We start from the raw sequence: 16,594 nt of genomic DNA on the forward strand, positions 1-16,594 counted from the left end.
GTCTAGCTTTGAGCCATACCCTCTTTTTCATCTTCGGAGCTCATAGGACAGGATTTTCGCAAGTCCCTTTGTCAAAGTACGCGGCCGGGGCGGACAACGCCAGCACACAGGCGTGTATATGTATGTCTCCTGGCTCGCAAGAGGCTGTTGACACGCCGTTACACTGTCATGTACTTTCGTTAAGCCACTTATATACAACTCTTGCATCCTTACCCTTGTACCGCTCATCTGCAGCTGCTTCTTCGAACGCCTGCAGAGTCGGCTTATCTAGTACTGTTCGTGCATTGGCCTGCTTTGCGAGCTCGCTACCCACTGAGCATTGGTGAGCATGGCAGACGGAGCATTGGCAGCATTGATCGGGACGTACTCTCGAGGACCTTCTTGCACAGTTCGATACGGAAACCTCCTTCGTAATTCCGGCTGCTAGGAACGTTCGGTTGCACACCAGGGACCTACCACATATTGTCAGCGAAGCAGCGAAGATGACTCGGACGTGAGCACCAACTGGGTTGATGTTGGAAGTGATCCACGTTTGACCGCCACTGGCGTTGATCACATCAGTCAACCGCTTCGGATCCAGACCAAGCTTGACGCCGATGTTGAGCGCTTCAGAAGAGGCCAAACTTGCAACTGCCGAGATGTAGTTATTGATGATCTTCAAGCAGGTCAGCATGTCTAATGCGAAGGACGTTGCTGATCGTCTAGACCTACTTTGAACGACACACCAGCACCGATGCCGCCACAGAGGAAGATGCTGTCCGGACGGCCCATATATTTTAGGTAGCTTTGGACTCTGTCAAACGCAGTATCGGGCCTGTCAGTGCCGACCATAAATGCCAACGTGCCTCCAGTGGCGCCATTTGGGCCACCAGAGACAGGAGCATCGACGAAGTCCAGCACTGAACCGCCTGGAAGGGCCTTCTCCGTGTCTATTGAGGCCTTTGCGACCTCGAGAATCGTTGCATTCTCGATGGTTCCACATTCGACGATGAGCTTGTTGATGGGTGACGAAGCGGCGGCTTTGCGAACACCAGCAAGTACTCCTGTCGTTTCATCCAGATACACAGACTTCACAGCAGGCCCATCCGGCAACATCGAGAACAACGTATCCTGCTCCAGAGTCAGCAAAGAAGTGTACGTCTTGCGTCTTAACAATCTTGCAACACACCGCAGCCTCAGCAGCCTCAGCACCGTTCTTGACGACTTCGATCGGGCCTCGACTGCCCACTTCGTCCTTGAATCGTTCTATCGCCGCTTCGCTAACATCGCAGATATACATGGTCGTGTTCCTGTCCAGCTTCGTTCGTAAGTTGACGGCCATTCCATAGCCCATAACGCCCAGGCCTGCTGCATGTTAGCGGCGGTTTACTTTTGGGATCGTCCTACCGATGTATGGCCATGTCAATATGCATACCAATAAAAGCCACGCTTTCTGCGGGTGAAGCCATTGCGGTTGACAATTCGTCCCTTCGATCCAGTACGCTTACAGGAATCCCTCGGTCAACGGAGTTCGTTGGACCTTCCTGTCTGCTTACTACCCTGAGCTTGTTAGGAGTGCTTCAAAGTAGCGTCCCTCTGTGACGGTGTGGATGTTCTCCTGGTGATGATGCGGGGCACGCAGGACGGATCGCTTGGAGAAGTTTTGGAGAAATGCCGGTCGTCATCTCATTCTCAAAAGTCCTACCGTTGCACAGAGATGCTCCTTTGCCAAAAGAACTCCACAACGAATGTCATACCACGACTCCGGATGGCGTTGTGCATGTGTTTCTACGTCGCCTGCACGTACATGCAGCTATGCAGGTATGGCCCTTAACGCCCGGATCAATCTGATGGCTTGGAACAACGCATCCTTGCGTCCAGACTCAAATGATTTCGAACTCCATGTTGCTGTTCTGCGGTCGCGGGCCCAATGAGACGCATAGCTAGCAGACGTTCCGTGTTGGAAGCAAGAGAAAGGGCCGTTCTCGGCGACGTGCTTCTCCTTTCCCAGAGCAGCTCGGATATCTCGGATGGCACGAACAGTCAGCCTCACTGTACCTCCTAATTCCGGACACAATCTTCCAGTTTACACGACTTCACGTCAACCCGCAATCGAGGAGGCAATGGAGTGGACCATACGACGAGTGTCTTCGGCTATGTCCGCCATCTTGCAATCACAGGTCTGTCTTAGCATGTTTCGTAATCCATCCTGCACGCACGCACGGCATCTACATGCAGCTCTAGGAGGCTTAGAACAATCAAGCAGCGCCCACCTATCTTGAGATCATATTGGCAGCTTCCTTATTGAGATTAGACTAGGCAATAGTTTCGGAGTCATCGATATAAATGCCTAGGTTCTCGACCTTACCTTCTGTCTCTGGAAGATAAAACACACCAATTCTTGCGGATCAATCCTTCGAAATGGCACAGCCTGAAGCCCTCGAGTACGATGTGATCATCGTTGGCGGTGGCACTTCAGGCTGCGTACTGGCAAACCGCCTGTCAGAAGACCCGAATGTGTCAGTGCTCATGCTGGAAGCTGGTGAGGACCGCAGCGACGATGAGCGTGTCTTCGCTCCAGGTCTAGCAGGCAGCACCTGGGATGACCCCCGATTCGACTGGCAGTACGTCTCTGAACCATCACCTGGCATGAACGGCAGACGTATCAAGCACCCTCGAGGGCGGGTCATAGGCGGCACGAGCGCGATCAACTCATTTGCGATCATCTATCCTTCAGCTGCGGGCATTGATGCTTGGGCGGAGCTTGGGAATGAAGGTTGGGACTGGAACACCCTTGCGCCGTATTTCCTCAAGTTTCAGACCATTGTGCCGCCAAGTGAGGATGTCAAGAAGCAGCTGAACATCATGCACAGTGATGAAAGCATCCGCAAGTCGAATGGACCAATTCAATCGGCGTTCCCATTACGAGTGACCGAATTTCAGAAAACTTGGGTTGATACCTTCCGCACTTTAGACCTGGAAAGCACCCGTGATCCGTTGGACGGGCACGCCATTGGCGGGCATACATCAACTTGCCACATCACTGGAGACAGGCATGAGCGCAGTCATGCAGGTGTGGCATATCTGGATCCAGTTCGAGAGCGAACAAACTTGGCGGTCATCACAAACGCTTTGGTCCGCAAACTGGATATCGACAGAAGCAGTCCAGAACCCATCGTCCGTGGTATCGTGTACTCACAGGATGGCGTCTCCCATGGAGTTCGAGCTAAACGAGAAGTCATACTTGCGGCAGGCGCCTTCAACACGCCGCAAATCTTGGAGCTGTCTGGTATTGGTAATCCCAGTCTTCTTGAACAGCACGGCATTGATGTCGTCCACGCCAACCCGGCTGTCGGAGAGAACTTGCAAGACCACATACGGCCGGGGGTCTCATTCGAGCTGACCGACGACGCTCCGCCGCGGACGACAATGCCTGTTGACAAGGCTCGCAGACTATACGAGGAGAATCGATCCGGGCCTTGGGCGGAACAGGGTGCCTTCGCCTTTTCATACACCCCACTTGTGCCTTTCTTGGATCCACAAGGGAACGAAAAGCTGACGAGTCTGCTCGACCAGCATTTGAAGGACGGTGAGGGCTGGTCGCCATTCATACGCAAGCGCAACGCTTTCATTCGAAACGTCATTGAGTCTCCCAACGAAGCAACCGCTGTAACGTTCCTAAGTCGGAAACCATTCTTCGACTCTGACAAAGGCAATTTTATCAGCTTCTGCACCATGTTGTCTCATCCTTTCTCCGCCGGAACTGTCCACATCACCTCTGCAGATTCTCAAGTTAAGCCAAAGGTCGATTTCAATTACTACTCGCACCCCCTCGATGTGGAGATACATGCTCGACATGTCCAGGTGCTGGACAAACTTGCGAAGACAGAACCCTTAGCGTCGTACATCAAACCCGGCGGGAGAAGGCTTCCAGAGGAGTATCCTGCGGACACGATCGACAGTGCGAAAGAGTTGGCGCGAGCTTATGCAACGACAAACTATCATCCATGTGGCACATGCTCCTTGGGTGAGGTGGTGGATACTCGTCTGAACGTGAAAGGCGTCCGGAATCTGAGGGTTGTTGATGCGAGCATTATGCCCATTATACCAAGAGGTAACATCATAGCAACGGTGTATGCAGTCGCCGAGCGTGCTGCCGATATCATTAGCGAGGATCTGGGCATTCTGAGACGTACGTAGAAGCACGTGAAAGCGGACCGTGAAGGGCAGCCAAGGCTTTGAGAAAGTCCAAAAAAGGATTGCTGTCCGCGACGACCTTACCTAGACAGAGACTTCAGGCGCATGAGTGAAGCCACAACACACTCAATGGCTCGGTGGGAACGTAAAAAATGCAAACGTACAGTAGACGAATTCCCATAGTGTCTCAACATCCGCAGCTCCGAGTGAAACCCCCTGAGTTCCCCGCCGCCAGCGTAGACAAAGTCAGACTCGACACCACCACTCCTCCTGCCATTCATCTTGGCACCTCGGCTGCGAGATAAAAATGTCAATACCAGGCCATTGGTCACAACGGAACCGGAACTCCAACGGTTTGCATAACTTGTGTGACGACGGAGTCACCACCCCTTGTAGATCGACATCCGCAGGAGAGAAGACGAATTTGGCAATGCTCCGGACACTATCAAAGAGAAGCTCAAGTAGAGTTGTGTGAGTAGAAAGGCTCGTTTTGATAGTTGCGATCAGAAATCATCTACTGTCTGGAGACGACAGGATATATAGGCTCGTCAGGGCGCTCTGCCCATGATGGAGAAGCTGGTACCACAAGCCATCAACTTCTGGTCAGGATGCTTGCAGGAGTCTTCAAGGTCGCGGCGTTGGCCCTCGCTGCTTTGCCCGTGGACGCCTTTACTGTCTCTCGAGACACAGCACCGGGAAACGCTGCGTGTGCGAACCTGACGGCCTCACTTGAGAGCAGTACAGTCAAACAGCCGCTCAGTCTAGCATACGCTTCGAGTAGACATGACTACTGGAACGCTATTCAGAGCTCGTACACTCCATCATGCGTGGTATATCCCGAGTCGGCAAAAGACGTCTCGACTGCGTTGATGGCCATCAAAGGCGCAGGATCACGTTTTGCGATCAAGGCCGCCGGCCACAACCCCAATACCTTCTTTTCTTCCGTTGACGAAGGTGTCCTGATCGATCTCAATGAGATGACTGAGAAAACGTACGTCAATCCCATAGATTAGAAGAGCGATGCCTGAGCAAAGACCATTCCGAACTCAACCTGAATCATGGTTCATGTGCTGATCATTCCATCCTCTGTTTAGATACGACGCTTTCACGAACTTGGGCTCATACCAGCCCGGCGGTACATTCGGCGACATCTACAACTACTTCGACCAGTACGGCAGGACCGTTGTCGGTGCTCGACTTGCCGGCGTTGGGACTGGACTGGCCCTCGGCGGCGGACTCAGCTATCTATCGCCTCAGTACGGCCTAGCCTGCGACTCCTTCCGCGAGCTCGAGGTCGTCCTTCCGAATGGTGAGATCGTTACAGCATCTCCGACTGAGAATGAAGACCTCTTCTTCGTCAATCGCGGTGGCGGGGGAAATGCGTATGGCGTTGTCACAAAGTACACAATACAGACCCGACCTTCCGGCACATTCTACGCCGGTAACCTCATCTACGTTCTCGACTTGAAAGATAAAGTCCTAGAAGCCATCCGCGACTTTACCCGCTACAACACCGACCCCAAAGCCTCCATCATCGGCACCTACGAGAAAATCCTCACGCCCTCCTTAGGCGACCTGGATCTCGACCAAGCAATCATCATGTTCCTCGTCTACGACGGCCCAGACGCCGGAAATGTCTTCGACAACTTCACCAGCATCCCGCACCTGCTCAACACTCTCGGGAAGAAGAGCTACCCCGAAGTCGTCAACATGCCCACCCCCCTCTCCACGGAAATCAGCCGCGGCGACAACATCTTCCGCGTCCAAGTCCATGGCATCGACGACGACTCGTACAAAACGGCTTTCGACGCCTGGGACAAGTGGTGCGAGGACAACAAAGGCGACTATATCCTTTCATCGCTCGACTTCCAGCCGGTGCCGAAGTCCCTCACGGACGCTTCGAATTCACAGAACGGAGGGAATGCTATGCAGATGCCTTCCGGGCCCTGGTTCTGGCTGAACTTCTTGCTCTCGACGCCGCCGCTCCTACCGAAAGCGCGGTATGATAGTATCCAAGCGAGTTTTAGGGATATGGTGAACAGCGTGCCGAATGCGGAGGGGTTACCGCTGTTTATCAATGATGCGGCGGCGGATCAGGACCCGTTGAAGACGTTCTCGACGTACAGCCGACTTCAGGAGATCCAGGCGAAGTACGATCCCGACGACTTCTTTGCTGATTACACCGGCGGGTGGTCGTTTGGCTAGAGGGCTCAAATTCAGGTCGTTTCGCTTTTTGGACATCAATCATTACCTAGCGCCGTGCATATGCTCAAAACGCAACGTCAATCATCTTCAGCCCTTCTCACGCTCACGCATGCCCATTGACCCCATTCTCCGCCACCCCGTTCGCCTTACCCTTCTCCACCTTACCCAGCTTCTGCCTCCTCGCCGCTACCGCCTCCGCCAACTCCTTCAGCACAACCTCCGTATCCTCCCACGAAATACAAGCATCCGTGATCGAGACACCATACTTGAGCCCCGCTTTACCCTCCTTCGGCACCTTCTGATTGCCTTCGTGAATGTTGCTCTCAATCATACAGCCCATAATTCCATCCTCGCCGTCTTGGAGCTGCTTCGCCAGCTCGTGCGCGACCTTTGATTGGTTCTTATGCTGCTTCTCGCTGTTGCCGTGCGAGCAGTCGACCATGAGACGTGCGCGGAGGCCTTTCGCTTCCAGTGCGGATTTTGACTCTGCGATGGATTTCGCATCGAAGTTCGTGCCCTTCTTACCGCCTCGCAGGATGACGAAGCAGTCGTCGTTGCCTACCGTTCCTACGATTGCAACGTTGCCGGATTTCTGGACAGAAAGGAAGTGATGGGGGTGCTTTACTGCGCCGATGGCATCAATAGCGACGTCCAGAGTACCATCCGTCCCGTTCTTGAAGCCGATTGGGAAACTGAGACCGGATGCTAGCTCGCGGTGGATCTGGCTCTCAGTCGTGCGGGCGCCAATGGCTCCTACAGACAGCAGGTCTGCAGTGAACTGGGGAGAGATGGTGTCGAGCATCTCAGATGCCAGAGGCATACCCTTCTCAGTAAGATCGAGGAACATCTGTCGAGCAGTGCGAAGTCCTTTGTTGATGTTGAAGGTGTTGTCGATATCCGGATCGTTGACCAGCCCTTTCCAGCCGACCGTCGTTCTGGGCTTCTCCAGGTAGCTTCGCATCACAATCACCAGATCGTCCTCGTATTTCTTCTTCAATTCCAGCAGGCGGTCGCAGTATTCCAGCGCCATGTCGGGGTCGTGTATACTGCATGGCCCAACGACTACAAGTAATCTGCGGTTGGCATCCGTCCCTTGAACCACATCCGTGGCATCGTTGCGTCCTGCTAGAACCGTTTCTTTCGACTTCTCAGATTGTCGGATTTCGTGTTGGAGGAGGTCAGGTGGTGTCAGAGGGGTCATGCCGCGAATGCGGAAGTCCTCTGCTCGCGTGCGATCGCCCACATTCGCATTGGGGAGGAAGAACTAGTTGGTGGTTAGCATGAACTGTGAAGGCTGTTTTAATGGCAGTTGAACGTACTTCAGACATTGTGGATGTTCAAGAGACAACAGCGATCGATTCTAGTGTGAGGAAGGGGGTTATACTGGTGTTGGGGTGTTGTCTGAGGTCAGACGGACAGAGTGACTCGAAGTTCTTCTGTTTCTCCAGAAAATGTCGACGTCCAGAGCGCACGTGCGACGAACGGACCTCTTCCGCGCCACCTCTTCCAACCACGACCGCCTTCGACCTTGACAACATCCCCCACTTCATCTGTGCTGGCAGCCATATTGGACAGGAGGTTTCACTACAGTAGGACTATCAGGAAGATATGAGTCCCAGCCACTCCTACACTACACGCTGTACAAAGAATAGAAGGTAGGAGGAGACAGCATTCAATTTCCAACGTCATCGTTACATCTCGTCTGCTTCGTTTCTTCAGACAAGAACACATCCATCTCTCTTGACTTTCAACTCAAGGACATACCCATCACTAGCCAGCCAGACCAGAGCCACAACCACCAACATGTCTCTCTCCCGCGAATCCCTTCGCCAGCTCCCCCTCTCCTACGCCTCCTGCTCCATCGGCTGCAAACCAGAACACACCCTCCCAGCCCGCCTCTCCGCCATCTCCGCCGCCGGCTTCACAGGACTCGAACTCAGCATGCCGGACCTCGTAGCCTTCGCCAACCAACATCTCCGCACTGACCAGCAATCCCCAGACATCAAAGCCGAAGTCACGAACCACGACTTCGACGACCTCTGTGCGGTGGCGAAAGTCGTCAAGACAATGTGCGATGCGCAAGGTCTGGAGATCATGCTCATGCAACCTTTTGCCAATTTCGAAGGCTGGCCGGAAGGTTCTCCAGAACGAAAGGATGCTTTCGAACGCGCGGATGGGTGGTTAAGGATCATGGAGTCTTGTGGATGTAAGACGCTTCAGGTGGGGTCTACTGACACGCCGGCGGAGAAGATCGGCACGGATCGTGAGAGGTTTGTTGGTGATTTGAGGCAGATTGCGGATATGGCGGGGAAGAAGGGGATGCGGATTGCCTATGAGAACTGGTGCTGGAGCACTCATGCGCCGGACTGGGCCGATGTGTGGGATATCTGCCGTCGAGTTGATCGGGAGAACTTTGGTTTGTGTTTGGATACGTTTCAATCTGCTGGTGGCGAATGGGGTGATCCGACGACGGAATCGGGAATGATCGAGGATGGAAAGAGTGCAGAGGAGGTTACGCAGAAGTGGAAGGAGTCGTGCGACCAACTGGCAAAGACCATCCCTGCTGAGAAGATCTTCTTGCTGCAGATTAGTGACGCTTACAAGCCGAAGGAGGCCTTCAAGGACGAGGCAGACGAGAATGGGATGAGGCCGAGAGCGCGGTGGAGCAGCGCGTGGAGGCCTCTGCCATTTGAGGGGTATCTGCCCGTGGTGGACTTCGCGCAGGCGGTGCTGAAGTCGGGCTTCAAGGGTTGGTTCAGCTACGAGATCTTTGACGGCGGACCGGACGGGCAGGGCAAGGACTACGAGCTCGGTCCGTTTGCAGAGGCGGCGATGGAGTGTCAGAAGAAGTTGATGGATGCTTGTGCGAGCTAGTGAGAGCACGCGAGGATACAAGTCATGATCAAAACCGACATGCAATGCAATGTAGCCAAGAACCTCACATGCAAAGCTGAAAATGAGCAGATCGAGAATCCTCCCAATGCCTTCATCACTTCGATCTTCCTTCATCCAAGCAACCTGATCCTTCCGTCCTCACCATCACGTCCACTTGCATCTTGTCCAGGGTTCGCCCTCTCATAGTCCAAGATCTTCAAGAACTTATACAGGCCTGCCGCGAGCACCGCGCCCGACGCTGGTCCAGCCCAGTAGATCCAGTGCTCCTTCGGGAAGCTCATCAGCACCAACGCTGGGCCGAAGCTCCTTGCCGGGTTCAAGCTGCCGCCGGTGAACCTGACCCCAGAAAGCTCAGCGATGAACAAGCTCAGCCCGATGCCGATCGGCGCCATGAAGGTGGCCGCGTGCTTCTCCCCCGCCAGCATCTGGATTGTGGTGAGGAGTTGGAAGGTCAGGAACATTTCGATGAGGAAGCCTTGTCCGAGGGAGGTCGAATCGCTGAGGGCGGTGGTGACGGCCAGTGGTCCTGGAAAGATGGCGTGGACGACCAGAGAGGCCACGATGCCTCCTAGGATCTGGGAGATGGCGATGAGGATGCTGCGGACTAGAGGGACAGCGCCGGAGAGGTACATCCCTAGCGTGATCTATACGTCTCATCAGTGCGGCTCAGCAGTAGCGAAGTCGGCTGGTGAGACCCACAGCCGGATTAAACAGCCCCCCACTGACCCTGAACCACACCCACGCATTGACAGCTAGACTGAAGCCGAACGCTAAGCTGATGTACAGCAATTGGTTAAGCTCGTTGGCATCCTTGGTCGTGTTCGCCACTTGTGTGCCGGATAGAGCGAAGAAGAGGAAGAAGAAAGTGCCAATGAACTCGCCGCAGCAGGCTACGAAGTGGTTTCTGGCGGTGTTGTTGAGGCGGTCGGCAAAGGGGAGGCGATGCTGCGGGTGGGAGGAGCTGGATTGGGGGTTGAAGGGGGTCGAGGATTGGTCTTGTTGATTCATACTTGCTGGAAGATACGGGAGGATGGAGATAGGAGGAGAAGACGAGAGATCGATATGTATAGGAGATGAGCAGTAGGAATAGAGGTAGAGTACCAGATCCGATCGCCACGGGGATCTTGAGCTCTTGTACTCGTACCATGTTGAGTAGATCCACAGCACCAATGGCGTCAGCTGCCATACTTATCCTCTTCAGCATTCAGGAACACCAATCGTACTCTGGAGATGCGGCGGGGTCGTAATCACACGGACGGCAGCGGTCAAAGAAGCAAAGGTCAAAGGGTGGGAGCTGAGTCGTGCGGCGAGCTAGACGGCAGAGCTTCAGCGTAAGCGGCTTTCGTTAACGCCAAACTCGAGTTTGATGCCCTTCAAGCTGTCGGAGACATCGCACCGCCAGAGTGATTGACAGGAAGTGTCTGATATCCCAGTGAAAGCCGTGTCGTGAAGAAGAAGGCCAAAGCCGCGTGTGAATACGGCCCTTGGAGTCCTCGGGCTCGGTAAGGTATTCGAAAGAAGCAGTTGTCAGTCTCCAACGGCTGTTTTCCATCCACCAGTCGTCCTGACATGCGTTGTGCCGCTCTGTTGACCGAGAAGATTCGAGTGGCATCGCATTCATAAGATCGAGGCGGATGCCGTCGTCGTTCGTTTGGCGGTCTCTCAAGCGAGAGAAAACACGCTAGTCGGCTCTGGAGATACCATTGATCCGCAACGCGTTCTCAGACACGTTCTTTCTCCAGTGAAGCTCAGACAGAAGACTGATCGCCTGCACCGTCTCAGTATGGCGCCTCCTGTCGTGCCAAGCAAGCGACCGGCCATCAGTCACCAGCAGTGAGCCGACTTCCTCAGAACCCACGATCTTCACACTGACCAAAACAGCTCATTCGACGCGCCGGGGTACAGCGATATCTCCGTGAAGTATGGCAGCTATACTCGCAGACTGCATAGAATAGTACTCGTCGATGCATCCGAGCACCTGGCGGAGGTTGTGGAGCAGAAGAATGCACGATTCAAAGGCTGGCTCGACGTTCTGTTTCTCGAAGATAGCGATCCGGACGCAATTGAGGCTGTATTACGGTTTGCCTACGGGTTTGACTACGACGACATCGTGACCCTCAGCAAGGAGAAATCCAGGACCGAGTTTCACTTGAAGGTCTACACTGCTGCGAGCGAATACAAGATGCAGGAATTGCAAGAGGTCGCACGCAGGGCGTTGGACGAGTCCTTGAAGCACTTTACGGCGAGACGCCATCGTCAGCCACACCAGGACGACAAGCGTGCTCACAGGATCTTTGAGCTTGTGAAGCTGCTCACGACGTACCACCACTACGAACAATACTTCGTCGACCGGAGCAAAGAATTGGTCCAGCGGCACCTTGCCATGCTGCTGAAGTTGGATGGCTTCTTGCTCTGGCTGACGCAGGACGGCAGTTGGGCCGTGGATTGCCTTCACAAAGCTGTCGACCAGGGGAGAAGCGTGACTGAACACACGATCAAGTCCTGCAGAGATTGCGAGACGGCATGGGAGGATTGCGGATCCACCAAGCACGTGTGCACTTCACAGCCCGGTATCCAGTCGAACGCGAAGTCTTGTGCGACAATACGATTCACCTGTCAGGTAGGTCAACTTCATAACGTGGAGCAAATAGCATCTGGCACGTGAAGATGGCGAGAGGGCAGTGTGCATGCATAGAGATCGAAGGACACGGTACTCCAGGCCTTGCGATCCAACATTCGCGAGAGCTATAGCAATGGCTGGAGTGTCGAGAAGGAAGAGTTTGATGGCTCACGAGTGGGTCGTACGTTGCTACGCATGACATGTGGGAGCAGCAAGACGGTAGCTTTCCTGCACTTACGATGACACGGACAGTGGGCATCTAACGCCCCTGCGCGTCTCTGTACGCTACGTTGCACGACTTTATGGCTTTACGATACGTTCAGCAGATGTATAATGCACAGCTTTACTGCCGACTTCTCGCTCTGATTCCACCATGCTATACAGCGACTTGCACTCTGTGCGCACTCTGTGCGTGCACCGGAGCACCTCATTCATTCATGATCACCAGTAATCATCTTTTGCTTATCAAAAAATGTTGCGACGGGACCTCCACTCCGGCTGCCTCAATGGTTACATGCACTGCAGCCATCTCATGCTGTGCTACCGGCCTTGCGGCCATCCATGTCGTTTCTTGAAGACCGTGCGTGTGAAGGTTGCGATCTATCAATCGTTCGCAGTCGTTTCCTTTTGTCTTCTTTCCTCTTCCTTTGTCTTCTCTTCGGCCGCTCCATGCGCAATTGTTTCGACAGGGCACCAACTTACATCCAGCTGAGAAATCTGTTCTTGGGGTCATGGCAACGATCAATGCTCAAAGGTGAGCTTATCCTCCAATTTCCCCCCATGCGTCTTCTACGGTACCTTGACATTGACTTCTCCTAGCATCTTTGGCGTGGCTGCCGTCTCCGATGTCGTCTTCCAATGTGGCGAACGCAGCGTCCCATGTTCACGGGCCATCCTCACGGCAGCTTCTAGGCCGCTGGGAAAGCTCGTTGCGAGCGATAGCGGCTTCAGGGAGGCCAAGCAAGAAGTCATCGAGCTCGACGACGATGACCCCGAAGCTGTTCTGGCCATGCTCAAACACGCCTACAGCTTCCCGTACGGCGATATCGTCGGTAAGAACGAGGCGAGGCGCAAACCGGAGTTCCACCTTAGTGTGTACACCGTTGCGCACAAGTTCGAGATTTCAGGGCTACAAAGAGATGCGTTGAGGGCACTTGACGACTCACTTGAGAAGATTGATCTGGATCGTCCCTCGAGCCGAGCTAAACACGATGTGGAATATGTGTTCGACCTCGTGAAGTTCCTTGCGCAGCACAAAGATTTCGACACTGCCTTTGTCAATCGAAGCAATGCCATGATTGAGAAGAACATGTCTGGATTGGTCCGGCTGAAGGAGTTTCTTCTGTGGATAGTTGAGGATGGCAACCCAGCTATCGACTGTCTCGGTAGAGCTGTGGATCGCCGCGCCAAACGGAGGATACACAAGATCACATCTTGCCGTGAGTGCGATCAGGTGTGGACGGAGACCGGAACGCTGGAACATCGTTGCACCCGTCAAGCGACGAGAGTGGACGCCGTTTCTTGCGCAACAATCAGCTTGAGCGTTGCTGGCAGTGAAGTGTACTGGATGCAGCAGACGGCGCCTTCGAAGAAACAACAACACGCTGTCGCACCACGCTGATGAAGGAGTGGGGCGCAAATGAGCAGTGTGTGAGCATGGGGGAGCGGACGAATATCGCGAAGAGAAGGGTTCGAAGAAGTTGGCCAGGGAAGGGTTGGCGAAGGCGGTGAAGAAGCTGGATCGGAAGGCTTCAGTACTGTGCTTGCTGCACTATCAGATCGTCGCCACACATGGCTAGGAGTTTGGCGTGGCCTTTGTATTCTTCTGTGCATATCTCTAGCGTACCAGCGTCACTCAGGCATCCTCATCCCCTTTGCATTGCTCTCCGTAACGTCCAACGCCACCAAGAACCTCGAAACCATGTTATACGCCCCAACAGTAATCGTGAGCTCCATGACCTGCTGGTCCGTATACCTCGACTTCAGCTTAGCCATCAGCTCATCGCCGACTTTAATCTCCTTGGTACTCTGCCGTGTAAACTCCAGGACATCGATCTCCTCCTCGCTAAGCACAGAAGAGTTCTGCACATCCCCCTTCAACACCGCCTCCAGCGCGTCCCGCTTCACACCAGCCTTGAGCGCGAGAGGGGCATGAGCGGTCCATTCGTAGACTGCCCCGTTCAGCACCGCAACGTAGCACACCGCAATCTCCATCGGGGCCTGGTGGAGGGAGGATTTCGTCCGGATGGAGCCGAGGAGCGTATTGAAGCCATCCGCGATGTTGGGGTTATGTAGAAGAGCCAAGTCCAATGGGATCAGTGGTCGAGGGTCGCGGCGTTGTCTGATACGCTCATATATCTCGGTGTTTTCTGGTGTTGGGTCGGCGGGCTCGGTAGGGGCGTATGGGATCCTCATGGTTGATCAAGTCGTAAGATGTGTTCTGGAGGGGGCAAGTCTCGTCTTGGCAGTCGAGGACGTACGAAAGGCCAATGCCGTAAGAAGATGATGGGGCGAAGGATGTTGGAGGCGATGGAGGAGCTCATATTTCCTCGGCAATTGCTTTCGGCTGGACTTTCTCAAGCTCCTCGTGACTTACCTAGTTAGGCTTTCATGTGAAAGCGTTTGAGATGTGATTGACTCGATGGTAACAACACCAATGGCGAAGTGAGTCTTGCGATTTTGAATGGAGAACGTGAGCTGGTGTTCGCACCACACAATGTCCTCCAGGCGCCACCGGCACGAGCCCTCGACGCCACAAGAGGAAGAATAGGGTTTGGACGATCGGCGTACCTGCATGAAAATTATCGAACGATTGTTGACCGCGAAGAAACGAAGTCGCATCATGTCCATTGGCCACTCGAACCACTTCCTTCGACATCCACGACCATAAGAAGTACACCTCAGCATCTGGCAACACCCACTGAATCAGTCAGCTCGCACATGCGCCAATAACAACACAGAAACCAGCCAGAATGGGCGTCCTCAACGAGATCTCCAGCCCTCTGTCCGCCTACCTCTCCACCGCCAGCACGTTCCAGATCGTTGGATTGGGCCTTGCGACCTTCATCGCCGCCTCCATCTTCATCAATGTGCTCAGACAAGTCTTGGTCAAGAACCCGAATGAGCCACCGATTGTCTTCCATTGGGTCCCTCTCATTGGCAGTACGATTACCTATGGCATTGACCCGTACAACTTCTTCTTCGCCTGTCGCGAGAAGTACGGAGATGTCTTCACATTCATCCTGCTGGGCAAGAAGACGACGGTGTGCTTAGGGACAAAGGGGAGTGACTTCATTTTGAACGGGAAGCTGCGGGACGTGAACGCGGAGGAGGTGTACACACCGCTCACAACGCCGGTGTTTGGCAAGGATGTGGTGTACGACTGCCCGAATGCGAAGTTGATGGAGCAGAAGAAGGTATGTGGCGATACATATAGCACACACTGAAGAAGCCAGCTAACAGAAGTGGCAGTTTGTCAAATTTGGCCTCACAACTTCCGCCTTCCGATCGTACGTGGGCCTCATCAACAACGAAGTCAAGAGCTTCTTCTCCAAGGATAACTCGAACAAGAAGTTCGCCTCGAGCTCTGGCACCGTGAACCTGCCCCCTGTCATGGCTGAGCTCACCATCTACACCGCATCCCGCTCGCTGCAGGGCAAGGAGGTCCGAGAACGATTCGACTCGACCTTCGCAGATCTCTACCATTATCTTGACATGGGCTTCTCACCCATTAACTTCATGTTGCCTTGGGCGCCGCTACCCCACAACAGAAAGCGCGACTACGCTCAAAAGAAGATGGCTGAGACGTACATGTCCATCGTCAAGCAGCGAAGAGAAGAGAAGGCCGAGGAGAGGGAAGAGGACATGATCTGGAACCTCATGAACTGCACGTATAAAGACGGCAAGCCCATACCCGACCACGAGATTGCGCACATGATGATTGCGCTTCTCATGGCCGGACAGCACAGCTCCTCTTCAACGATTACTTGGATTTTCTTGCGGCTGGCCACCAGACCCGAGGTTCAGGATGAGCTGTTGCAGGAGCAGAAAGACATCCTTGGCGTTAACGAAGACGGCTCCATCAAGAACCTCGCCTACGACGACCTCTCTCGCCTACCTCTTCACGCTCAGGTGGTCAAAGAGACTCTGCGCCTGCATGCACCGATTCACTCGGTCATGCGCCGCGTCAAGCAGCCTTTAGCAGTCGAGGGCACACCTTATGTCATTCCGACCACTCACACTCTCCTCGCCGCACCAGGCGTCACCTCGCGCACACCAGACTACTTCCCGGAACCCATGCTTTGGGAGCCACACCGCTGGGACGAATCACCATCCGAGAAGTACACCCACCTCTCGCCCGCGCATCTCAAGGAAGGGGTGGCGGAGGAGACCGAGGACTACGGCTACGGACTCGTATCGAAGGGCGCCGCATCGCCATATCTGCCTTTCGGTGCTGGACGACATCGGTGCATTGGCGAGCAATTCGCTTATGTGCAGCTGCAGACAATCCTGGCGATTCTGATTCGGGACATGAAGTTCTTCAATGTGAAGGGTAAGGAGGGCGAATTGGTGGGCACGGATTATTCGAGCTTGTTCTCGAGGCCGCTGAGCCCGGCGGTTGTGAGGTGGGAGAGGCGGGAGAAGTCGTGACCGTCTTTGGAGAGGCAATGATTGTTTTACAAGCGATGTTATAGATGG

At 54.1% G+C, this 16,594-nt stretch overlaps 10 protein-coding genes across 10 annotated transcripts; 6 read left to right on the plus strand and 4 right to left on the minus strand.

Annotated features, from left to right (window-relative positions):
• Positions 1 to 267: 267 nt before the first annotated feature.
• On the minus strand, positions 268 to 1,448 carry LTR77_002116 (uncharacterized protein; the record flags this gene model as incomplete). The annotated part of the gene is made up of 5 exons (XM_064799375.1): positions 268 to 420; positions 506 to 655; positions 712 to 1,110; positions 1,169 to 1,344; positions 1,415 to 1,448. The coding sequence occupies 5 exons, from the start codon at positions 1,446 to 1,448 to the stop codon at positions 268 to 270; spliced, it is 912 nt and encodes a 303-aa protein (XP_064662130.1).
• A 952-nt stretch (positions 1,449 to 2,400) lies between these two features.
• On the plus strand, positions 2,401 to 4,179 carry LTR77_002117 (uncharacterized protein; the record flags this gene model as incomplete). Its single annotated transcript, XM_064799376.1, has 1 exon — positions 2,401 to 4,179. One exon carries the CDS (start codon positions 2,401 to 2,403, stop codon positions 4,177 to 4,179), a length of 1,779 nt encoding a protein of 592 aa, XP_064662131.1.
• A 605-nt stretch (positions 4,180 to 4,784) lies between these two features.
• LTR77_002118 (uncharacterized protein) lies at positions 4,785 to 6,381 on the plus strand (the record flags this gene model as incomplete). Its single annotated transcript, XM_064799377.1, has 2 exons — positions 4,785 to 5,167; positions 5,271 to 6,381. The coding sequence occupies 2 exons, from the start codon at positions 4,785 to 4,787 to the stop codon at positions 6,379 to 6,381; spliced, it is 1,494 nt and encodes a 497-aa protein (XP_064662132.1).
• A 103-nt stretch (positions 6,382 to 6,484) lies between these two features.
• On the minus strand, positions 6,485 to 7,709 carry ARO3 (3-deoxy-7-phosphoheptulonate synthase; the record flags this gene model as incomplete). The annotated part of the gene is made up of 2 exons (XM_064799378.1): positions 6,485 to 7,645; positions 7,701 to 7,709. 2 exons carry the CDS (start codon positions 7,707 to 7,709, stop codon positions 6,485 to 6,487), a joined length of 1,170 nt encoding a protein of 389 aa, XP_064662133.1.
• A 475-nt stretch (positions 7,710 to 8,184) lies between these two features.
• LTR77_002120 (uncharacterized protein) lies at positions 8,185 to 9,255 on the plus strand (the record flags this gene model as incomplete). The annotated part of the gene is made up of 1 exon (XM_064799379.1): positions 8,185 to 9,255. The coding sequence occupies one exon, from the start codon at positions 8,185 to 8,187 to the stop codon at positions 9,253 to 9,255; it is 1,071 nt and encodes a 356-aa protein (XP_064662134.1).
• A 131-nt stretch (positions 9,256 to 9,386) lies between these two features.
• On the minus strand, positions 9,387 to 10,284 carry AQY1_2 (Aquaporin-1; the record flags this gene model as incomplete). The annotated part of the gene is made up of 2 exons (XM_064799380.1): positions 9,387 to 9,920; positions 9,976 to 10,284. The coding sequence occupies 2 exons, from the start codon at positions 10,282 to 10,284 to the stop codon at positions 9,387 to 9,389; spliced, it is 843 nt and encodes a 280-aa protein (XP_064662135.1).
• Positions 10,285 to 11,059: 775 nt separating this feature from the next.
• On the plus strand, positions 11,060 to 11,941 carry LTR77_002122 (uncharacterized protein; the record flags this gene model as incomplete). The annotated part of the gene is made up of 2 exons (XM_064799381.1): positions 11,060 to 11,109; positions 11,158 to 11,941. The coding sequence occupies 2 exons, from the start codon at positions 11,060 to 11,062 to the stop codon at positions 11,939 to 11,941; spliced, it is 834 nt and encodes a 277-aa protein (XP_064662136.1).
• Positions 11,942 to 12,627: 686 nt separating this feature from the next.
• LTR77_002123 (uncharacterized protein) lies at positions 12,628 to 13,517 on the plus strand (the record flags this gene model as incomplete). The annotated part of the gene is made up of 2 exons (XM_064799382.1): positions 12,628 to 12,650; positions 12,716 to 13,517. The coding sequence occupies 2 exons, from the start codon at positions 12,628 to 12,630 to the stop codon at positions 13,515 to 13,517; spliced, it is 825 nt and encodes a 274-aa protein (XP_064662137.1).
• Positions 13,518 to 13,747: 230 nt separating this feature from the next.
• On the minus strand, positions 13,748 to 14,311 carry LTR77_002124 (uncharacterized protein; the record flags this gene model as incomplete). Its single annotated transcript, XM_064799383.1, has 1 exon — positions 13,748 to 14,311. One exon carries the CDS (start codon positions 14,309 to 14,311, stop codon positions 13,748 to 13,750), a length of 564 nt encoding a protein of 187 aa, XP_064662138.1.
• Positions 14,312 to 14,868: 557 nt separating this feature from the next.
• ERG11 (Lanosterol 14-alpha-demethylase) lies at positions 14,869 to 16,546 on the plus strand (the record flags this gene model as incomplete). The annotated part of the gene is made up of 2 exons (XM_064799384.1): positions 14,869 to 15,312; positions 15,368 to 16,546. The coding sequence occupies 2 exons, from the start codon at positions 14,869 to 14,871 to the stop codon at positions 16,544 to 16,546; spliced, it is 1,623 nt and encodes a 540-aa protein (XP_064662139.1).
• Between the last annotated feature and the right edge of the window lie 48 nt (positions 16,547 to 16,594).

Source organism: Saxophila tyrrhenica (assembly GCF_035928015.1).
Source record: "Saxophila tyrrhenica strain CCFEE 5935 chromosome Unknown scaffold_3, whole genome shotgun sequence".
In the NCBI taxonomy this organism is placed as follows: domain Eukaryota; kingdom Fungi; phylum Ascomycota; class Dothideomycetes; order Mycosphaerellales; family Extremaceae; genus Saxophila; species Saxophila tyrrhenica.